The sequence below is a fragment of the Halichoerus grypus genome, chromosome 6 (assembly GCF_964656455.1).
Source record: "Halichoerus grypus chromosome 6, mHalGry1.hap1.1, whole genome shotgun sequence".
In the NCBI taxonomy this organism is placed as follows: Eukaryota; Metazoa; Chordata; class Mammalia; order Carnivora; family Phocidae; genus Halichoerus; species Halichoerus grypus.
In genome coordinates this window covers 115,838,433-115,862,001 of record NC_135717.1, presented here as the reverse complement: position 1 = coordinate 115,862,001, position 23,569 = coordinate 115,838,433, and the positions used below count along the sequence as shown (strand labels likewise).

The window sequence follows — 23,569 nt, the reverse complement described above, 5'->3', positions numbered from 1 at the left end:
TGGAGTCCCGGGATCGAGTCCCGCATCGGGCTCCCTGCTTGGCAGGGAGTCTGCTTCTCCCTCTGACCCTCCTCCCTCTCATGCTCTCTGTCTCTCATTCTCTCTCTCTCTCAAATAAATAAATAAAATCTTTAAAAAAAAAATTAAAAAAAAATAAATAAATAAAAGTAACCGAGCAAGAATGATGGTCAAACCTTTGTGGCAAAAATATATCAAGAAAAGTGGTAAGAGTCTGTAACAGGCATGCTTCATGTCATCCTCCAGAGCCTAGATGACTTACCTGAAAGTCAAGACCTCAGAATAGGAGGGATGGACATGCCATTTTCATGTTGCTACAGATTTACACCAAGCAACTGAGGAAGATGAATTATATTCTACAAGAGGTCATTTACTAAATAATGAATGGGCTCCCCTTCCCAACAATTAAATCAGAAAAAACAAAGCTCTTCCTTCCAGTCTCCAATGGAAATAACAATATTGAAATAATCAGTTGTACTAACAAGCAGCAGAGTGGATCCTAAAGACTGACTTAAAGTTCCCGTGTTTAATATTGTAGCTCTATAATGGGAAACAGCAAGCAGCAATAATAATAATATATACAAACTTCCTTCACTGCTTTTATTAAGTGATTTGTACAAGTTACCTAACCTTTCTCAGCTTCATCTGAAAAATAGGGATAATGCTTACATCTACCTTGTAAGGGTTGTTTGAAGATCTTATGAAGTGATATATATAAAACACTGAGTTCAGTGCCTAGAATACATAAATGCTCAACAAATAAAAATTCCCTCCCCTCCTGCCATGCACTAGTATCTGAGGCCCTTTGCCCTTTGCCACTCCTGGAATCAAACCCCCCAGCGCTATGCTGATGTTTTGGCCAGCAACCTATGGCTCCTCCCTCAGGCCCCAGCTGTTTCTCTCAGTTCTACTTGTTTCACTCCTGGTTTCTAAGAGGATCCTGTCTATATTTAGAGATAATGCCCGTACCAACTGTGGACTCAACAGGTGCTTGGGAGGGCACTTGAGCTCTCAGCAGTTTTCGATTGTTTTCAGAGTTAATTGGTTCTGACTCCACAACTGGCTGCCTTGACTTCTACAAGGAAGAGCGCCACCTAGGCACAGTACTCAGCAGTACACTAGACTAAACAGAAAATTAAGTGTTCACAGATCAAACCCTTAGCAAGATTAGCTCTACTATCCGGACCCCAGAAGATGTGTTAAATCACAGGAGTAATAAACATTTATAAACTCTACAGATGTAGCCCACTAACCCAATATTCATCTAAATCACCATTATCAGGGCGCCTGGGTGGCTCAGTGGGTTAAGCATCTGCCTTCAGCTCAGGTCATGATCCCAGGGTCCTGGGATCCAGCCAGGAGTTGGGATCCCCACTGAGCCGGGAGCCTGCTTCTCCCTCTGCCCCTCCACCTGCTCATGCTCCCTCTCCCCCTCCTCTCTCTCAAATAAATAAAATCTTTACTAAATAAATAAATAAAATAAATCACCATTATCATATCAGACCCAAGTTTCAACCAATTCATGATGCCTGTACTACAACCAAGATTAGGAGGAGGGATAAAGCAGGTACAACAACCAGGCAGTGAAGATTTAAAGAAGGCATCCAACAGAGCTGGGTCCGAATGTGGCTTTAGTTACTACCTCTGTGACCCTAGTAAATTATTTAAACTCTTAATTATAAAATAGGAGAGAACTGTGAGGATTAAGTTAAATGAGATAATGCATGCAAAACAAACTTAGCACCTTGCCTAGTCCACTGTAGGAGGTCAATAAAGAGCCACATTATCACTAGTGAAGACACTCCTTGCTTTGTTCAGTTTTTGTAAGATATACGAAAAGTGACAATTTAGATCATTACATTTGGATCTTTATAGTCTAATGCTACCATCCAAGACCTAGCCGGAAATATAAATGGATAAATTCCCAGAAATCTTAGGTGAGTCAGCAAAACTTAATACCCAATAAATAAAAAGATTAACACTATTTATGAACACTTAATGGTAACTACAATTTCAAAGTCAGCAATCTTGTGTCTAGTACCACTCAATATTTGGTTTGGAAATCCAAGTATCAAGGAGATCAATGCAAAGATCATAACCCCAGAAATACTTTCCCACAGTATTTTCAAATCACCTTTATTCAAACTGGAAGGTATAAAGCAACCTGATAATTTGATATCAGCATCAAGAATTTCTTGAGGCAGAACCCAAACTCTCCCAGGAGCATAAAACCAGTAGCAGATGGTACATGAACATTTCTCAGTGAGAAACTACAATTCTAACAAAGTATAGATAACTTCGATTTTATCAAGGCTATTCATCACCTTTTAGTCTAAATGAAAACAAACTCTTGGTTCTCCCCCCAAACACCCTAAACTCTGCATTATCACTGACCTAACTCAAAGCAAGATGCCTACTGTTGGTGATATGTTCTCCCCTGCTTCATTAACCACAGGTAAATTACATACAGTAACCTGATGATCATAGGAGAAATAAATACTACAGGCATGCTTCATCAATGAAACGGACTATAAATGATAACCGAATTATTAAAAGAACAGCTTGTACTGCTCAGCAGAGGGACCAACCTGAGAAAGATCCACCTTCCAAAAGAACCCAATCATCCTGGATAAATTAGAAGAAAGATGCCACTGTAGTCCACCTACCCTATACTCTCAAACAAGATCTACCCTTCCGCTTTAATTCAAGCCCAAACCACATCTATTTTATTTCTCTGCTACCCTTTCCCTTATTTTCTCTCCGTCCTCCCCTCCCCATTCCAAAAATGCCTTTCTATCTCTTTATTTTTCAAATCCCACTTTGCCCCCAAATCCTGAGGACCTCGGACACCCACGCAGATGACCTTACGCATCCCCACTGCATTCCCAATTCATTGTACTTCTCATCCCAAATGACCCATTCTTTCATTCCTTTCGATCTCTCGTTGTTTCTCAAAATCCAATACCCCACACACGCTCACACCAGAGTCCCCCCTTACTCCATTGTTTCCCCGGCCTGTGCCTGGAAACCCCCCCAACTCGGACCCGTGTGTTTCGGTCCGCCCCACTGACCCCCGAAGCCTTTCACCATCTGGGTACTCCAGGTCCCAAAGGGCTCAAGTCGCCCTCCTCTCCAAACCCCAACCCCCAACAACTACCCCCTCCCCCGTGCCCTCCCTCAGCCCGCTCTCTTGCACCTTTGTGTCCCCCTTGTCCCCCACCAACCCCTCCACCTAGTACCCTCAGCCTCACCTACCCGGGGCCCCCGCAGTTGCCGCGTCCCCCCAGTTCCGGGCTCTGCGTTCCGGACGCTCCAGGGTCTGAGAAGAGGAAAGGAGCTCCTCCGCCTCCTTCTCCTCTTCTAGAGCGGCCGCCGTCGCCGCCGCGCTCCTCCCCCAGCTCTCCCAGAGCCGGACGCCGCCCCGCCCCCACCGCCCCTTTCCCCGCTTCGGCCGGGCGGCGGGCTGGGGATCGCAGCGGCGGCTGGGGGCCGGAGTGCCAGCGGAACCACACCGACCTCGCCGGGGCTCGCGCTGTTCGCCCCGCCCCGGAGCCCGCTCGGGCGCGTGCGCGCCAGCCAGCCAGCGCACAGGGCGCGTGCTCGCGCCGGCGCGAACCCGGCGCGCCGAGCTCGAGGCCGTTGCAGCCAACCCGCGCGCGAAGGCCGGGGCGCGAGGCGGCCCGCGCGCCGGGGATCTGTGAGTGGAGAGACGCGGGGCGGGAGGCGGGCTCCAGTCGTCGGGTTACCGCTCCTCTCGTGACCCCGTCCCTCGCGCCTCTCACCGCCCGCCGGGTTGCGTGCCTGAGTTGAGGGAGCTCGGGCGTCGCCGGGAATTGGGAATAACGAGGAAGAGTAGGGGTGGGAGGAGTGGGTCGGGAACAAACTAGATGGGAGTGGGGACAGGTGAGACAAGAGCTCGTGCCCATGTGCAGAACAGCCCAGGCCCAGAAAGAGCGGGGCGGCGTGAGGAGGGGGAACAGCGCGCTCGGGGAGTGGAGGGCCTGAGCTGGAACTGCCGGAAAGAGCCGAAACTCCCCCGGAGATTGCCGAAGGCGGACGCCTCGAGGGGAGCCTCGCGAAGGGCTTTAATCTCTAGGTCCCTGGAGGGACCGGCTGTCTCAAGCGGCCTTCCCTTTCGCGGCTCCTGACCCCGCCCCTCGCCTTACCCTCTTTCCCGACCCAAGTTTGACTCCAAAAGGCCATTTCAGAGCCACCGACTTCGGGAAACTCCCGGACGTCCGGACTTCGCGGCCGCTCAGCTTTCTGGGAGTCGGTAGTGGCCGGTGCGGGGTCGGGGGCAGGATAACCTCTAGAACCACTTGAGGGTTCTCTACCACGTCCGCCAGACACACCGCCTAAGCCCGTTTCTGAGTCGGTTTTCTGGTCTGCTCAGCTGTCTGCATCCCTCCGTGCGGCTGTGGGCAGTCGGGCCGCCGGTGAATCTTTATGTTAAATACTCCTCTTGCTTGGTGATCAGATTCCCAACCTCCCCAGGGCAGAACCATCTCCAATATCAGCGCACCTTTCTAGCCAGTGTCGGGCATGTGTGAAGTACTCACCCCACCGTCAACTGCTTAGTGGTCGATTAGGAGCGGCCAGAGGCTGGGGATTTAGATAGTTAACACTGAAAAGATTGATCAGAATCTGTCCCCATGTTCTTAGCTTTTGAGGCCAAAGCATAAGGGGCTCTGGACTGGCATCAGCGACAAGCCTGAAAGTGTACATGAGTGTGTATAGCTAGACACCACAGGCACATGTTTGTTTTCCACGCTTTTGCTAGCTATTGAAGTCCCAGTACCTGTAATGGAGTAAGATCTCTCTGAAGTTATCTGGTCCTTTGTGTTTAACTTTGCATGAGTTTGGAGAGTCGAAACACCCTGGAGCCCACTGACCCCTGGTTAATAATGCCTGATCTAATCCAACCATATCATTTACAGATCTAAAGAAACAGAATACAAGGTCATCCAGCTAGTTAGGGCACTATATCATATGTTGCTTACTACTGAATCTTTTCTCAAAGATTCAAATACATGCTTACTATTGAATATTTTCTCAAAGATTCAAATAGAAGCAAACTGTCCAAATATCGGCTCTCTTTTCATTTACTAAATTCCTAAGTACCCAGTGAGAGGTAGGCATTGTTTTAGGTTTTGGGTCACTTACAAAGAAGACTAAAACAAGATTATCCCCAAGGAGAGTATCCAATTGTAAAGGAGGATAGAAGCTATTAAATAATTAACTAAAATAGCATGTAGTAAGTGTTGAAACAGAAAAGTGCAAAGTGGTGTAGGAACACAGGGATGAATGACTAATTCTTCCACAATTTCTCTTCCTTCCCGTACAGAGTAGAGATGGGATGATACGGCCCTGGTTAATGGGAAACTTCATGCTGAAGAATGGGACCTGAACCAATAGGATTTAAGATCTTTTCCGTAATGACAGATTTCACCTACCAAAAGTTGCTTGGGAAACACCTTCATTATAGGGCCTGTTATTGCTGCAAAACCAATGTAGTTTCTTTGGGAGGAAAATAAAGTCTATTCTTGGAAATCTTATAGTGTTGGGAAAGACACTTGATGCCTTTCCTGAGAGCCAGTGGTCTAATGGGAGACAGTTTTTATATGTGGATATCCCATATGTAGATATGTGGAAGGGAGGTGAATTAAAGAGCATACCTAGGCCCAATGTATGAGAGCTGTAAAAACATGACTGGAAATCTAATGCTATGAAGAATATCATATTTAACAGGTCTCTAAGGGAGAGTTCTGAATGTGGTCAAAAGGAACATTTTGCTAAGTCCCTGGGGAGGCAGCAGGTGCCTTCAAAAAAGAATTTTGTGTGTGTGTGTTTGTTTTTCCTAGCCATGGCCTTGTTCTGTTCTTTCATTTGGGACAAATTCCTCTGCAAAAAAGAATTTTACTCAAAAAATAATAGTCCTTCAAGGAAGGTGTGTCACATATATGACTTGCTAAGTGAGGTTTGCAAGAGGGATCCTGCAGCTCATGGACCACCTTCACCCATTTTCCATGCTGTACTCTATCTCTCCAAAAAGACACTGAATAAATGCTTCAAAAATATCTTTCGGACCTAAATTATGAAGATTAATTTTATCATTGTTCTTTACATATACATTTTCTATTTCGTATGCCATACTTCACAATAAAACAAAGTGATAATTACCTGCTTTGAAATGATTGCAAATTATTTAAAGTCTATCTACTAATTATACTGGAGGACAAGAAATGCTGTAATAAAGTCAACATATAATACTTGTGATATACTTTGAAGAAAAAGGAAAAATAACCAAATTTCTGAAATGATTAAAGTAACTGCTAAGGACTACAGAAGATCATTTTGAAATAACACCCATATGTCTCAGTTCAGCCTTAAGGGAATTAATTTATCCCAGGTTACCTAATGACTTAGTGGCAAAATTAGAACTAAAGATAAATCATGACATAATCTTCACCTTGGCAGATATATTTTGCAAATACTAGTAAGACCTAATTTGATATGTTTGAAATAGATCCTGGAGGTCAGAATTTTTCTCATATGTTTGTTTGAGTTGACTTTTTGTATCTGAAGTGATTGATTGCCAGATTCTATATTTTCATTAGGAAGAAAGGTCTGAATTTAGTCTGAGAGACAAAAATTTTACTCATTATCTTGAAGACGATAATGAATGACTGTGATTAAGGACTATGATCTTTTAGAAGTCTCTGTTGTCTAAATTTGAAGCTCCAAACCACGATAGGCACGAAGACCACCAGAGAACATCTCATAAGGGTGTACTTTTCCCTTTGATTGCCCCACCTCTAATACCTAAGAATATTCACATGAATAGTCCAAACTGTATACCTTAGAAAATTAATTTCATGGAAATTCAAATAGTTCTGAAAAAACTATCCCAGTTCCAAATAAATTTGGGTAACACTGTGTAAAATAAAGTTAAACTGGTTTCTTTACTTCCCAGAGTATTTAATATGGTAATGTGCTTTGTTAATAATTAAATGAATGCACTGTATAGTATGCAGCTTTCCCCCAAGGAAACTTTTTCTTTCTAAGAGACTTCTGTATGGGATTCTTGTTTCTTTGAGCATTCATTTTCTAAAGTTCTATTAAGGGGCACCTGGGTGGCTCAGCCGGTTAAGCCGCTGTTTTCAGCTCAGGTTATGATTTCAGGGTCCTGGGATCGAGCCCCACATCAGACTCTCTGCTCAATGGGGAGCCTGCTTCTTCCTCTCCCTCTCCTGCTCCCCCAGCTTGTGCTCCCTCACTCTCTGTCAAATAAATAAATAAAATCCTTAAAAAAATAAAAAATAGGGGCGCCTGGGTGGCTCAGTTGGTTGAGCGTCTGCCTTCAGCTCAGGTCATGATCTCAGGGTCCTGGGATTGAGCCCCACATCGGGTTCCTTGCTCAGCAGGGAGCCTGCTTCTCCCTCTCTGCCTGCCGCTCCCCCTGCTTGTGCTCTCTCTATCTCTCTCTCTCTCTCTGTCAAATAAATAAAATAAAATCTTTTAAAAATAAATAAATAATAAATAAAAAATAAAGTTCTATTAAAGGGGTTTGTTTAGGGGCGTCTGGGTGGCTCAGTCGTTGCGCGTCCGCTTTCGGCTCAGGTCATGATCTCAGGGTCCTGGGATCAAGCCCCGCATCGGGCTCCCTGCTCCTCAGGAAGCCTGCTTCTCCCTCTCCCACTCCCCCAGCTTGTGTTTCCTCTCTTGCTGTGTCTCTCTCTGTCAAATAAATAAAATCTTAAAAAATAATAATAAAAAATAAAAAAATAAAGGGGTTTGTTTAGGTTATTAGGTTAGCATTTCTCATTTTACAGATAACAAAACTGAGGTCCAAAGACATGAGTCACAGACAAATTCAGTTGTGTATCAGATGTTTATGGCTGGGGCTGACCTTAAATTATCAAAGGTTGAATTGTTACATCACAAAATTAGTGGCAATGTCAAAACAAAAACTCATATTTGAAACACTCAGTTCAGCAAAAGTGCCTTATAAGTTCACTAAAAACTTGAATTTGACATTTTTAAAAAAGATTTTATTAAAAAAAAAGAAAAGATGGGCACCTGAGTGGTTCAGTCAGTTGGGCGTCCAACTCTTGATTTCAGGTCAGGTCATGATCCCAGGGCCTTGAGATGGAGCCCCATGTTACCTGCCTTGCTGAGCGGGGAGTCGGCTTGAGATTCTCTCTCTTTTTTTTTTAAGATTTTACTTATTTATTTTAAGAGAGAGAGAGTGAGCGAGCAGGGGCAGGGGCAGAGAGAGAACCCCAAGCCGACTCCACACTGAGTGCAGAGCCCCACATGGGGCTCGACCCCACAACCCTGAGATCATGACCTGAGCCAAAATCAAAAGTCAGTCGCCCAACTGACTAAGCCACCCAGATGCCCCAAAAGATTTTATTTTTTAAGTAATCTCTTCACCCGACATGGGGCTGGAATTTACAACCCTGAGATCAAGCGTCACATGGATTATCAACTAAGCCAGGGGCCCGGAATTTGATCTTTAGTCACTCTGTTTCTATGTGTGAGACTTATAACTAACACTGCTTTGCTGTACCTTCATTCATGGAATTTAAGCGTGCTCTTTCATTTATACAGTCTGTGACCATTGTTTGAAAAATTGATAATGCTGGGTGGCTCAGTCATTTAAGCATCTGCCTCCAGCTCAGGTCATGATCCCAGGGTCCTGGGACCAAGCCTGCTTCAGGCTCCCTGCTCAGCAGGGGGCCTGCTTCTCCCTCTCTTTCTGCCCCTCCCTCTGCTTGTGTGCTCAGGCGCGCTCTCTCTCATGCTCTCTCTCAAATAAAGAAATAAAATCTTTTAAAAAATTGATAATGTCTACCCTCTGTAAAATGTTTTATGGTTTATAAAGTATTCTCAACACATTGTCTCATTTGATTGTCTCAACATCCCTGTGATACAGGCATTATTATCCGCATGTAACAAATGAGAAAGCGGAGGCTTTAAATGGTTAAATAACATGCCCTGTTGTTTGCATTGTTAAATGTCCTGTTATTTGCATGGAGAGAAGACAGTCCCTGCCCTCAAGGGGCTTTACTATAGTTAAGGAGACAAGACTTACAAACAGGAGACAGAGAATGATTATATGGCAACATGTAAGAAAATGCTTGATAGAATGGTCCAAACTAGACAAGAATGCTGAAGGAACTCAAGGGGGAAAGATTACTGGAGATGGAATTAATCAGTGAAGGCATCATTTAGGAATAAACCTTAAGCTGAATGTAAAAGAAGTGTAAAGATTTGGATTAGCAGAGAGGAAAAATAGTTACAGGAAAGAAGAGTGACATTAGCCAAGGGATGAACATGAGAACAAGGAATGCACTGATAGAAAAGAATTAGAGTTGGAAGGGAGATGGGTCTAAAATGATCAGTCTCCTGACTGTGCAAGAAAAGTCAACTGCTGAGAGGCAATGAATTCCCAGTCACTGAATATAAATAATATGGCACCATGTGCCCAGATGGAGCAGCTATTTGCTTGCCAATCCAAATTACACAGAAAAGCAATAAATTTACATTCTCTGCCATGGACCCCAGGAGTGAAAAGAAGAAAGTATCAAGAGAAGCCAAGTCCAAACTGGTGGTTATGGGTATGGAGGGAGAGGTAAAGGAGTAACAATGAGCCTCACTGCCCTCAGATCTATGCCTTGGAAACATATGAATAGAAGACATTTATTTATATTTCCCCCATACCCTACCTGTTCCTTTCTTTATACTAATTCATCTGAAAGGTGCCTGACCTATTGATGCTAGGAAAAATATCCCTTCAAGTGGTGCTTGCAAGCCAGGTTCTTGTGCTAACTCAGTCACTGCCCAGAGGACAATGTTCCCCACAACTTTTCCCAGCCCAGAAATGGGACTAAGGTTGGGTACAGAATGGATTTAAAATGATTCCCTTCCAACTTTCCCACACAGGGCACTGTTGAAACTTGTCAGTGAGGTTTAAATCCAGAAAAATCAAAGGTGACGATAAAAGTTGTAATCGTTTGCAAATAAGCAAATATGGGCTATGGAAAGGGTGGATGAGAGGTGAGGAGAAAGAAGAGAATTGGGAAGAAAAGGAAAATGAAAATAAAGAGAGCAACAAATTATTGAAATGAAGTCCCTTTCAGCAGGACACTATGTAAATTTTTTCCTTTTGTTGTTCAAAACCCACCTTAACAAAACAAATGAACAAAACCAGGTAGTTGAACATGTTCCAATCTTTTACAGCGACCAAGAGAAAGATGGAAAGGAACATGAAGAGAAACCAAGAAATCAGCTTCTCAGGGTGTGAACTTCAAAAGCCAAAAACTCAGTGGCATGAAATGTGTGTTCAAGCAAAGCTCTCACATGAGACAGACTGCCCCAGAGTCCCCCAGGAGATCAAATGACATTTAGGAAACACGCTTCATTTGGAGCTTGCCCTGAACAACACCCAAATCCAACTTCACAGTTGCTCTTTCCTTCCCAACAAAAGGGGAGGACTGAATTATGGTAATGAACCTGCTAAAGTGGTACCACGAACAGATCCTTAAAAAAAAGTGAAGGGACCTATTTGACCCTTGCGACAGCCTTAAGGCGCCATCTGCAGTTCTTAGCTAAGACTGCAATAAACCCAAAGTTCCGGGAGCTTGTTAGGAACACCTACCGGTAAAGAAAAGAAAGAAATACTAAATTCAAGTCAGGGAGTCCTAAAAAGCCTCCTGGGTCCTAGAGTAGATGCAAGCATAGCTTTAAGACACAGTGCCTAGAAAAAGATCTAAGGGCCTTAGTTGGCTATAAGCTCAATGAGCAACCAAAAAAAGCTAATAAATTCTTAGACTGCTTGATTTAAAGGATGATATATTGTCCAGACCATGAGAACTTAATAGCCCCACAGTACTCCGTTCTGTCTGAACACATCTGAGAATTGCATTTAGTTCTGGGCACAATTTAAGAGCAATATTGACAAGACCTATAAAAATGTTCATACCCTTTGACCCAGTAATCCCACCCATGGGAATTTATTCTGAAATAATTCAAGAGAATAGATGAATTAGAAACATGAAGATATCGATGCAGCATTCTTTATAACAACAAAAATATATATATTAATAGCCTAAATGTCTCCCAAAAAGGGAATATTATACAGCATTAAAATATGATATGCTATTTGAAAAAATAAAACAAGAAACATAGAATGATAATGCATGCTACAATATGGATGAATCTTGAAAACACTATGCTAAGTGGAAAAAAAAGCCAGACACAAAAGGAGACGTTGTATGATTCCATTTGTATAACGTGTCCAGTATAGGCAAATCTATAAAGACAGAAAATCTTAGTGGTTGCTAGGGGCTAGGGGAGGGGAGAACAGAGAGTGATCACTAATGGGTACAGGGTTTGTTTTGGGGAAGGCAAAAACATCTGGAATTAGATAGTGGTGATGGTTGCACAACCTTATGAATATACTAAAAACCACTAAACTGTATACATTAAAAGGATGAATATTGTGGTATGTGAATTACATCTCAATTAAATATATGTATGTCTTCATAGTAATATATATATATACATATATATACCTTCATAAGAATATATAAAATGCGTGTGACTCAGTGAGGGGGAAAAAGCCGTACCAAATTGTGTCCTTGATATGATTCAATTATGTAAAAATTAATTATGTACATTTATGGATGAGGACTAGAATAGAACTTGAATACATGAAAACAGTTTAATGTAGGTGAATTTTTTTGTGGGGGGGTGGGTGGGTGGCCTTTATATGGTTCTTCAAGCAACTGAATATTTTATTTTCTTCCCAAGACAGTGTCCACAAGAGGGCAGACAGAAGATGACAAAACAGAACCATTTAGCACAAGCCTCAGCTGAAAAGTTAAGAACCCAGCATCCAGTGTGGAAAGCAATATCTAAGGTCATCTAAGTCTGGCTTCCTCATATTACGAAGGAAAAACTGAGGCCCAGAGTGGTAAAGCAGTAGGCTTTTCCCACAAGAGGTGGAGGGAGCAGCCCATCACCTCACTTCTCCGTCTCTTTCTACTAAACTACAGCGCTTCCGCAAACAAGGCAATGTTTTAGCTGGAAAAGGGAAGATTTAGAGGGATAGGAGATGAAGGGCAGGTTCTTATCAGGAAAGGGTTTTTTGTTGGGTTTTGTTCTTTGTAACAAGAGATGGCAGATCGAGAAAGAAATTACAGGGAAGCAAATTTCAGTCCAATAAAAGAACTTAACAATTAAGGATGCCCAAAAGGTGAAACAGGGAGCAGATTTCCAACTGAAGCGAAAGCTGAAATGGAAATCTTTGAGGAAAGCTGTTCTCAAGATTCTGCACTGAACGAGCACTTGGCATAGAGGCCTTCTCAATTCCTTTCCAACTCTTTAAAGGGTCTATACATTTTTTTATTTGTGGGAATGGGAGAATATGAAATCATTGAATTTCTTTAAATCTGCTCAGGTAGAGAATAAGGGAGACCTCACACTTGCTAATGTCTTAGGTTTATATAAATATGTAATTATTTTATAATGAATTTCTACTTTCAGCTGATTTTTGCTATGTCAGGTGCTTTGGGAAGCACATCCCCCGAAAGGTCTCTTAGTGATTATAATGTCCCAGCGTTGGTGGCAAAAGCAGAATTCCCTTCCAGAAGTTCTCAAGTCACATGATTTTGTACCATTTCTTTCTTTTCAAAAAATGGCTGGGCTACACCATTGGCTATTAGGCATATGAACAGATGTCCCCGGAGTCGGGGGAGGGGAGAGGTGCAGGCAGTTTAATCCTGGTAAGGACTCAATTTCAGTACCTGTTCACAGGCCAGGACAAGAAGGAAGATGAAATCCAAATATGGTTTAACCAGTCTTTCCTACTAAGAGGTAAACATTCTTTAACCTCTTTCTCACTTCTCACCTAGTGCCCCAGCCCATGCCCACAAAAATTTCTCCTGTGCAAAACAAATCCACACTAAAGTGACCAGTGTGGCCTGGCTAAGAGTTGGGTGTGAGACCACCATGCTGTAGCACCTCAGAGAGTGTAACTACCTCTCTGTTCTGCATAGAAGGACTGAGACTCCAGATGTTGGGGAACAGCCTCCCTAATCGAAATGAATCTGCCAAAGGATGACAAGAGATTTCTGCAAGGAGAATCTGCAGGTGAAAAGGGCCATCTTACTAGCAGTTCCCCAGCTTCTTCCCAGAGATGCATCTTACCCTCAGAGTTGTCTCATTCTGAGGACTTCTGCTATCACAACTGGCCCAGATGAGCTCTGCCGCATTTTACAACTATAGCCTAAGAACAGCCAAACCTAAACCACTTCCCTGGTTCCCCATAAACAGCTAAAAAAAGGCTGGAATTTTTCTTAATTATAAAACAAGAGAGAGGGACGCCTGAGTGGCTCATCGGTTAAGCGACTGCCTTCAGCTCAGGTCATGATCCCAGGGTCCTGGGACTGAGTCCCACATCAGGCTCCCTGCTCAGCAGGGGAGTCTGTTTCTCCCCCTCCCCCCTGCTCATGCTCTCTCTCTCACTCTGTCTCTTTCAAATAAATAAAATCTTAAAGAAAAAAAAAAAACGAGGGAGTCTAGGGAAGAATGGGTGAGGGAGAGGGACCACTTGACAACCCTACCCCCACAACACAACCAATCCATCATTCCTATTTACTTCTAACTGTTATCTGTAAGCATTACAGTGATTTTCAAGAAATCAAGAGGAAATTTTCTTAAAAATAGAAAATACACTAATACTAACCCTAAGAAAATTCAGCCTTACAAGTAGAACCTTCATTCCATACCAGTTAACTCCCTAGACACTCAAGCCCTATTTCCTTACATGGGCTGAAAAGGGGAAAGTGTTACATTAAAGTTATATTTGCGGGCGCCTGGGTGGCTCAGTTGGTTAAGCGACTGCCTTCGGCTCAGGTCATGATCCTGGAGTCCCTGGATTGAGTCCCACATCGGGCTCCCTGCTCAGCAGGGAGTCTGCTTCTCCCTCTGACCCTCCCCCCTCTCATGTGCTCGCTCTCTCTCATTCTCTCTCTCTCAAATAAGTAAATAAAATCTTTAAAAAAATAAATAAAGTTATATTTGCTCACTCTACATATGGTAGCTTCTTTATCCCAGCAATCCTTTAAAAGTATATACTATTGTTTAACTTGAATTTAAATGAAATCTTGGAAGAAAAAAAAAGTACATACTATGGGGGCTCCTGGCTGGCTCAGTCGGTAGAACACACGACTCTTAATCTCAGGGTCATGAGTTCAAGCCTCACGTTGGGCATGGAGCCTACTTCATTAAAAAAAAAAAAAGTACAAATTAGTATCTCAGTTTTTAGGGGAAACTAAGGCTCTCAGAGACTAAAGAAACCCGAGATCACAAACAGCTAGAAAATCATGGAACCAGATTCAAATCCTAATACTAATCCTTCTGATCATAAAACCTATGCTTAAAGTCAAAAGACAAATCATAGACTGGGGGAAAATATCTATAACGCCTATGACAAAGGGTTAAGGTTCCTAACAAGCAAGGATACCAACAAAATAGATTTCATAAAGACAAGCAGAAACGTATTTTTTTTTTTAAAAAGGGAGATAATACATTCAGGCATTCACGAAGAAGAAATGCAAGTACCCGAGAAAAATTTGAAAAGATGCCGAACTTTACTGTGAGTCAGGGAAAGGCAAATTAAAGTCATCAAATACTATTCCTTACCTATCATCTTGGCAAAAATTTAAGAGTGGTAATGTCCATTCCAGTTACAAGGAAAGGGCCAGTTTCTTACATTGGTGGTGGAAGTGTAAATTGCTATAATCTTTTCCAGAAGTAACCTGATACAGTATCAATGAAAATTTAAAATATACATTCTGGGGGGTGCCTGGATGGCTCAGTCGGTTAAGCATCTGACCGGCTCAGGTCATGATCTCAGGGTCCTGGGATTGAGCCCCAAGTCAGCACTCAGCGGGGAGTCTGCTTGTCCCTCTGCCCCTCCCCCTGCTCATGCTCTCTCTCTCTCTCAAATGAATAAATAAAACTTTAAAAATAAAAATAAAATAAAATATACATTATGCTTATTGGAATCTAGCATCAAAAAAACAAAAAGCACTGATACACACATTTAAAGATATTTATTGTAGCATTGCTCATGTTTAAACAACAGAAACTGCTCATTGATAGTTCCTATTTGAATAAATTAACATATAGCTATATTTTTGTATCAAAAGCTCATAACAAAATTTGAGAACAATACAATAATTTTCAAATCAAGTAAAGCCCTTAATCATTCTTTTGTCTCTTTTTCCTTATAGACTATTTTTAATATATTTACATTTTGCAGAAATAGTACTACATATCATGTTAATAAGTTACTAATCAATAGCCTATGAAAATGCCTCATTAAAATTCCATGTGATAATCTGACAAATTGTGTTTTTCAGAAGAAGCGTATATCAATTTTTGGCAACTTTAAAAAGATGTAAAAGTTAATTTGGTCTTAAAATCATGGTATATAAATTCATTGGCAAAAATTTTTCTATTTTTTTAATACATGAATACAAAGAAAAAAATCTACAAATTTCGTTCTTCTCCATTGATAAGACCATATTTTGTTGTAATCTGCAAGGAATACTAGCCAAAATAATTCTGCTTTTTAAAAATATATATATACCACTCAGTTAATTTCCAGGAAAAAAAAAGAAGAAAAAAAAAAGCTTGAGGGATGTACACAAACACAAAAGAAGAGCAAGAAAGCTAGAGTAAAGGTATATAATTTTAACATCATGTTTCTGTTCTTCAGTGTCCCTGTGTATCCTAGGCTGTTTCTTCCGCACGTGGCTGGTTACATAGGAACTAAATAAGACCCTGTTGAGATGCTCAAGCTGCTGGTTCCCTAGAGTTTCCCCAAAGTTCTCATAAAGGTACATGAGATATAAAATCATGAATTTTCCCATGAGTCCCCATAAAACAATGTCATCTGTCCCTTCGCCAATGTTCCAGTGCACTCTATACTTCTTTTTTTTTTTTTAAGATTTTATTTATTTATTTGACAGAGAGAGGGAACACAAGCAGGGGTAGTGGCTTGAGGGAGAAGCAGGCTTCCTGGCCAGCAGGGAGCCAGATGCAGGGCTGGATCCCAGGACCCTGGGACCATGACCTGAGCCAAAGGCAGACGCCCAACGTCTGAGCCACCCAGGTACCCCGCACTCTATACTTCTTATGACACTTAGTTCAAAACACTGAAGGAGGTGAACTTTGATATCTGTGTATGTTATATCCCCCACCAGACTGTAAGCTCCTAGGCAGCAGAGTATGTAGTTCAGAGTCATACCCCAAGTTTTGGGGACACCTGAGAATTCAGCCAGTCCAACCACCCATGTAAAATCTGAGGGCTCTCTACAATACTTTATCAAGCAGAAGAGTTTGTGATGGGGGTACTACCCCCACCCCACAGCAGCTTGTTCCTTCTTGGGAAAAGTGTAGCTCCTAGTAAAGCTCTCCTATAAATGGAATTAAGATATTTTTCTGAAATTTTAAAATTTAACCCCTCTCTTATCCCTACTGTCACAGGACAGATTGTGAAATAGTAGAACCTTCATATTTTTCCTTCAATCTCCTAACTCAGTGCTTTGCACACAAAAAGAAAGAAAGAAAGAAAGAAAGAAAGAAAGAAAGAAAGAAAGAAAGAAAGAAAGAAAGAAAGAAAGGAAGGAAGGAAGGAAGGAAGGAAGGAAGGAAGGAAGAAAGAAAGAAAGAAAAAGAAAGGAAGGAAGGGAAGAAAGAAAGAAAAAGAAAGGAAGGAAGGAAAGAAAGAAAGAAAGAAAAAGAGAAAGAGGAAGGGAAGGGAAGGAAAGGAAAGGGAAAGAAAGGAAAGGAGTGAAATGAAATTGATAAACAACCTTCCTCCATCACTCATCAACGTAACAGGGTAGGGCATGGTAGTATATTCTCTAAAAGATATTTTATTGGTTTTATAATATGCCTTTCATTTCACTATCTGATTTTAAGAAGAAATTGTCAGGAATACAATAATGAGAATTCAGAAATTTGCAACATAAATACATCCTTCTACCACAAAAGCTTTCTTACCCCTTTAAGTTGTTCTCATCCCCACTGCAAACAGTCAAGTTTCTTTAACGCTATTGGGATGACCCAAGTGGGCAAAGCTGGGCTGGGACAAGCTGCTTTGTTCTGCCAGAAAGAGTCCATCCCCGAGGGGAAATTTCTTCTCACCTCCAGGATCCCCTGGGGTTTCTGGGCTGACTCAGGACTTCATATGCAGCCTGAATCTCCAGGAAATGCCTCTGAGCCTCCTCAGTTCGGTGCCGGTTGTGGTCAGGGTGCCAGATCTTCACTAGCTGCCGGTATCTTTGATGTATTTCTTCATTTGTTGCCCCCTCTGAGAGACTCAAAACCTTAGGGAAACAGAAGCTGACAAATTAGAATTCCGTAAATTTCAGAGCACCTGGGCCTCTCCTGCTTGCTTGCTAAAGGAGGCTGTGCTATCCCTGGAGTTGGCTTCTACTTGTCTGAGAGAAAGACCAAGAGCCTCAGATTAGAATCCAGCCTTTGAAAAAAAAAAAAAAAGAATCCAGCCTTTGGAAACATGGGCTAGCCTGGATCTCTTGGCAAGAACGAAGATTTGCCTTGAATCACAGCTGCCCATTTTCTAACCTGGGACTTCACATCCCTGACAAGATCTCTTCCTTGCAAGAGAAATAAGTACATATTATCCACCAAAGACATGTACAAGAATGTTCACAGCAACTTGATCAGAATGGTCCCAAACTGGAACTAACCTAAATGTTCATTAACAGTAGAGTGGATAGATAATGTGTAGTATATTCATACAATGGGATACTATACAACAATGGAAACAATTTATAATTGTAACAGTATTTATTCATACTGCATGCAACAGTATGAATAAATCTCACAAACATAATGTTGAATGAAAGAAGTCGGACGGGTGCCTGGGTGGCTCAGTTGGTAGAGCATATGACTCTTGATCTCAGGGTTGTGAGTTCAAGTCCCATGTTAGGAGTGGAGACTACTGTTTTTTTTTTTAAAGATTTTATTTATTTATTTGACAGAGAGAGGCACAGCGAGAGAGGGAACACAAGCAGGGGGAGTGGGAGAGGGAGAAGCAGGCTTCCCGTCAAGCAGGGAGCCCAACCTGGGGCTCGATCCCAGGACCCTGAGATCATGACCCGAGCCAAAGGCAGACGCCCAACGACTGAGCCACCCAGGCGCCCCAAGGAATGGAGACTACCTTTAAAAAATAAATATAAATAAAATATAAAATATAAATAAAATATAAATAAATTAATTTTTAAAAGAAAGAAGTCAGACATAAAACAGTACATACTGAATGATTCCATTTATCTGAAGTTCAAGAATGGGCAAAACTAATCTATGGTAACAGAAGTCAGAATAGAGGTTCCCTCTGAGGGATGCAAGGGAACCTTCTTAGTGCTGGATATATCCTATACTTTGATTTGAGTGGTGGTTACATAGATGTATACATAAAACTTATACACTTTATATGTATCTCAATAAAAAGTAAACAACATATATGTATCCCTTTCCCACTCACTATTAGAGCTTCTGTACCTTCACCCATTGCACACAGAAGCCCAAAGAAATCAGGACACTCTTCTAGGGCCCGGCCCAGCAGACATGAAAACAGTACTTCCACGGAAGGGGGCATCATTTCCAATAAAGCTTAGCTTAACTCCCAGAGCTGTCCCAGCCAGGAATGAGAGAGAACAAAGCCTTACCTGGTAAGCCAGCTGACGCTTCTCTTCCTGAAAACTGCTAACAAACTCATAGAGCTTCTCCCACTCCTGGAAGTCGCCGCTGCTGAAGCCAGGATCCCCCACCAGCAGCCTCCAGACCCGGTAAGGCAGAAGGAGGACAGACTCCGTGAGGGGGCCAAGGAGGGGGAAGAAGCTGAACCAACTCAAGAAGGAGCCAAGGGTTTCTGCCACATAGCTGAGGGTGGCTGCTGTGTTGCAAAAGGCGCTGTAGGCTAGTGGGCCTGTGAAAGCCAGGTAAGCCAAGCCCAGACGATAGAGCCGAACACTGAGCGTCTCTGACCCAACTGAATCTTTATAGCGGCGATGCTTCTGGGCTGTAATGCTGGCAGCCAAGCTAATGGGCAGGATGGCTATAGGGCGGCCGTAGAAGAGAGGGGAAGTAAGAAATGCTGCCCCTAGAGTATTCTTAAAGTCTGAGGTCTGGTTGCCAACAGCAGCCACCAGCAAGACCCCTAAGCCAACTGCCAGTGGGAGGCCCACAATATAGAAGTTGGCCATGAAAGAAAGGCTAATGAGAGCCACCAGGCCAAAATAGATGCCCACTATCATCTGGGCGACAAAGCGAATAAGACTCAGAGGGGGTGTCCTCCCTCCGGAGCTCTGCCTCTGCCCCTCGGTTCTGTTGGCCTGAGCTACAAAGCTTGGGAGCTTCCAGAATTCCCAGAGCCAGCCCAGCCCACCCCCTCCCAGGGTAAGCATCCAGAGCAGTGCATGACTGTCCCGCCCAAGGTATAGGTGGTGGAGCCCAGCAGGGCCCCCTACAGCCCAGAGGGCATAGGTCACCAAGAGCCCCTTGGCCATCCTCTAGCGAAAGGGTGTCAGATCCAGTTCAGTGGCACCTGACATTGCCCAGAATGCAGAAATCTGGGGTCGTCTGTGAGAATCATGGCTGTTATGGTCCCAGAGTTATCCTTAGACCCTAAGAGATGGAAAAAAGCAGTGGTAAGACTATATCCAGGTCCCAACCCAGCAAACCATTTCTCCTTCCAACAATAATCAAGTGCAGATCTTCCTGAGTGTCCCTGAAATGCAGATTCTCCCATACCCTTTGGTCTGGCACCTCATTTCTGTTTTTTTACAAGCATAGCCACTCCAAATTTAGGAGAGAAAAATGTTTTTAAATACTTTTAGTTGATGTAGAACTCAGCACACGGACAGAAAAGCAGCGGCTTAAGTTTCAGACCACTGATTCCTGGAATGACTTATGGGGGGAGTGGAGTGAACAGGAGTGAATAGAATGCCCTTCTAAAGTTTCTACACATTTTGAAAGTCCCCTGCCCCTCCCAGCGCTCCTCAAGTTCACCCTATGGCTGCCCTCAGACACACGGCCAAGGTTTCAGCCCCTCTCCAGCCTTCCCATCTCTCCAAACCACGCAATCTTCCCACAAGTCACACTTGAAAGAGGGTCCTGAGGTCCCTCCACTTAAACAGCTCTGGAAAACTAACATTTTGACCTAGACCCTGGCACCCCGCAAAGGCAGACTTGGAGTCTCTACAAAGAGGCCTGATGAACACCCAGAACACCAAACCAGATGCCAACGTGTGCCTACCAGTGTCTCCCCGCTACGTAGAGTGGGCCTCAAGACCACCAGCCAGTTACCTGCTAGTCCCAGGGTGGACGGCCGTACCTGGGTACTCCGGCTCCCAGACCCCGTCAGACCAGTCATTTCCTTTGACTAGAAAGTCAAAATGGCCCCTCTCACTCCGCTCCCACTTGCATCCAAATGGACTTTGTCTTTCTGTGTTTGCTGTGTCACGGAAGTGGTGCCATCCGGATCAGGCCCCTCCCTAAGCACCCCCCGCCCCTCCCCGGCCTCTTCGGGATCACCTTTCAGCCTCGGGCTCCCTCTCGCCCGCCCTTTCGGGAAAACTCGGTGTAAGGCTTTCAGGGCGCATCCAGCCTCCCCGGGCTCAAAGGGGAGGGCGCAGCGCCCCACTCCGGGCCCAGCGCGCCTGCACCGCGGCACCGCCGCCACCAGGTGGCGCTGCCGCTTACGGAAGGGCGTGGCCGGGCGGGTCTCCAGACTCACCTTGTCCAGTTGCCCGGGCAAAGCAGACCAGAGCGGTTCCCTACAAACGCAGAAATAGGCCTTTGGTCGCCCCTTTCCACCCCTACAGACGAGAGGGTGTCTTGTCCCTCACCTCAGGGTGCGCTCTCTTCCTACTCCGTTTTCTTTCAAGACTGCCATGGATGGCTCCACTTCCAATTCTTCTAAGGCTGACTCACCCATGCAGAGGCCTCAGAGAGGACCTCCAGCCCCCGAGTTTGCCTCGTCTGCCCCACCTCCAGGCCTGCCAGTCAGGGGGATTACATCGAGACCTGAGCCTGAGACCTGAGGGGCCTCCAGATCTAGCCGGAGCCCAAGTCCGCTGTATCCTGAGGTCTACGGGCAAGAGGCAGAATCAGTAGCAAAAAGGGATATGGGGTGAGGGGCGTCCCATCGGGAGAGCAGAGCAGGAGCGAGAGCGAGGCCGCAGCACCAGAGCAGTCGGCCTTCCTCCCACCTCGATGCTGGGAAGGAGCTGGGATGCAAGATGCCTTCGCTTCAGTGCCCTGGGCTCCAATCCTCGTTCTGCTACGTGACCTTGGCCAAGTCACGCCGCTTCTGGGGCCTGTTTCCTCCTCTGTAAAGGAAAGGCTTGGATCTCCAAGGTCCCCCAGCCTTGACTTGGGGGTGCGGTGGGCCTGGTGGCCCCCACGCCCGTCTCCTCCGCGTAGCGGATAGAGTGCTTCTGTTCCTCCACAGCGCCAGCCCCTCAGCCCTTATCCCGGCCCGGGGAGGGAACGCGGCTCGCCTAAGGCGCCTGAGGGCTCACGGAGGGGCCAGCGCTGGGAGGGGCCCCAAAGCGACGCTGGAGCCGCCAGCTGGGGGGCGGGGGCGGACAGGGCGCTGAATAATGAATGAGACTTAATTGGGCCCGCTCTGCCAGGCGGCGCGCTAAGCTCAGCAAACAGCTCGGGCGGCGGCGGCCGCCGCTGGACAAACAAACTCGCTCCCCGCGCTGGAAGCGGGGTGAGGGAGGCAGCGGCGGAACGGGGAGGGAACGGGTAGGCCGCCTGGCCCCTGGGCCGCCGCGCGCCGCCAGCTCCGAGGCCCGAGGAACCCAGGGCTGCTGGGCGGTGCTGGCCTCCCAGAGAGTGGTGGTCGGGGACCGGGCTCAGGGTTCGATCCCTGGAAGCGAGGGCCGGGGGAGGGGGAGAGAAGCGGATTGTGCGGTGGGAGCCAGGGGCCCAAGGGCGACAGGAGTGCGCGGAAAAGATGGAGAAATGAGTGGAGGGCGGAGGAGAGAGGGAGAAGTGAGGGAAGAAAAAGCGCACCGGGGGAGGGGCTGTCGGGGTGGGGGCGGGAGAAGAGCAGTTACCGAGAGGAAAGGGAAGACTGATGGAGGAACAAGCGAAGGGCGGCGCGAGGGGCCGGGAGAAGAAGAATTGGAGAAGAGTCAAGGAGAGGGATGGGAGGTGACCGGAATGAGAACGAGAGGGCGGCGGGGCGGGCAGGAGGCGCCCCTGCCTCCGCCTCGCCCCGCCGCGCTCCCGCCCTAGCGCTCTCTCCAGCCGCCCGCACTCACTTTGTCACAATTACGGGGCCGTCACTCGGCCCGGATTGTTTTCCCCAAATTGTTGTTCTATAAACTGGCGCGGGTGGGAAGTGGGGGGATCTGACAAGCTGAAGCGGGAGGGGAGGGTCTGAACTGCGGTGGCGGAGTATCTACCCACAAGCGGACCGGGGCGGGCAGGTGAATCCAGAGACCCACGCGGGAACTCTGGTCGGTGCCCCAGCCTCGCTGCAGGTCCCGCTTTTTTAACTGTCCTGGCCCTTCTCAGCCTCGGCTGCCTCGGTTTCCCCAACAGAGGACTGTGAGGATTGGAGCGCAGGGGCCGCCGCGGCAGTTGTATGTGGGGCCCAAACTTCCCCGCTCGCCCATTCTCTTTTGTTCTTGATACCCCGGCCACAGCGGGAGGGGGTCTATCCCAGCTCAGCCGTCCCCAGAGCGCCCCTCGGATGCCTGCTCACTCCCGCTGGATGGCCAGACTCCCACCCTCCACAGGTCTAGGCCACCCCTGGCCCCGCCCGCGCCCTCCAGCCGCTCGGTGCCCCCACGCCACCGTGTCCCTCAATTGCGCAAACATCTGTTGCGCGCCCACTGTGAGCCAGAGCCGCGCCAGCCTTCCTCCCCCGCACCTCTCCCCCGCCACCCGCCCCTGCCGGCCCGCCCGGCCTGTCGGCTTCGTGACAGCCGCCGCCGAAGCCCAGGCCCCGCGGGAGCGGCCTGAGAGGAGCCGCCGCATGGCTGGCTCCGACACCGGCCTCCCCGGCGGCTCCAGGGGCAACGGAGGGTGGCGGCCGCTGAAGCGAGACCGGAGCCGGCCCGCAGAGTTGGCAGAGCTGGGCCGGGGAGGGGGGAGAACCCCTGCGCGGGCCTGTCTCCCGTCTCTGAGGCCTGTCGGTCTCCTCATTCCATTGCCCTAGGGTCGGCCCGGCCGGGAGCCCGCCGGGCTCCGCGCGCCTGGGACCCGGTTGGCTTCCGTGCCCCCTCCCCCAGTCCGGGTGATTTACACGCGGGCTCGGCGCAGCGGCCGCTTCCCAATCAGGAATATCGACCCCGGGCGGGGCCCCCGGGCCGCATCGATCCCTCTAAGGCTCGGGATTTAAAAATGTCAAATTTGCCTTTTCCAGGCGGGCGGAGGGGCGGGGGGGGGGGGTGGAGGTGGGGGATGGAGGAGGGCGGCTGCGGGG

The 23,569-nt window shown here is 46.1% G+C and overlaps 2 protein-coding genes and 1 long non-coding RNA gene across 9 annotated transcripts in view; 1 reads left to right on the top strand and 2 right to left on the bottom strand.

The window, feature by feature from the left end:
* The window catches only part of SPATS2 (spermatogenesis associated serine rich 2), a 138,112-nt gene extending 134,666 nt beyond the window's left edge, over window positions 1–3,446 (bottom strand). For all 4 annotated transcript variants that reach the window (XM_078075955.1, XM_036121099.2, XM_078075956.1 and 1 more), the window contains exon 1: window positions 3,274–3,446. The gene's annotated coding sequence lies outside the window, so the exon portion shown is untranslated. The remainder of the gene's footprint in view (window positions 1–3,273) is intronic.
* Window positions 3,447–3,456: 10 nt separating this feature from the next.
* On the top strand, window positions 3,457–6,209 carry LOC118553899 (uncharacterized). Its single transcript, XR_004926266.2, has 2 exons — window positions 3,457–3,715; window positions 5,363–6,209. It is a non-coding gene; the product is annotated as an uncharacterized LOC118553899 (long non-coding RNA).
* Window positions 6,210–15,128: 8,919 nt separating this feature from the next.
* On the bottom strand, window positions 15,129–21,618 carry DNAJC22 (DnaJ heat shock protein family (Hsp40) member C22). Of its 4 annotated transcripts, none has more exons than XM_036121112.2 (3): window positions 20,973–21,618; window positions 18,792–19,749; window positions 15,129–17,426 (listed from the first exon to the last, which is right to left on the bottom strand). In XM_036121112.2, the coding sequence occupies exons 2-3, from the start codon at window positions 19,629–19,631 to the stop codon at window positions 17,241–17,243; spliced, it is 1,026 nt and encodes a 341-aa protein (XP_035977005.1). In that variant the 5' UTR covers window positions 19,632–19,749; window positions 20,973–21,618; the 3' UTR covers window positions 15,129–17,240. The 4 variants fall into 4 exon arrangements, with proteins under 4 accessions (XP_035977005.1, XP_035977004.1, XP_035977001.1 ...); XM_036121111.2 differs by having other exon boundaries at window positions 20,861–20,992; XM_036121108.2 differs by lacking the exon at window positions 20,973–21,618 and adding an exon at window positions 20,431–20,732.
* Window positions 21,619–23,569: the final 1,951 nt, after the last annotated feature.

Coding starts and splice junctions, on each gene's coding strand:
- DNAJC22 (XM_036121112.2), bottom strand. CDS start 19,631: ATGGCCAAGGGGCTCTTGGTGACCTATGCCCTCTGGGCTGTAGGGGGC. Junction 17,427..18,791: donor AGCGTCAGCTGGCTTACCAG/GTAAGGCTTTGT, acceptor TGTTTCCCTAAG/GTTTTGAGTCTCTCAGAGGG.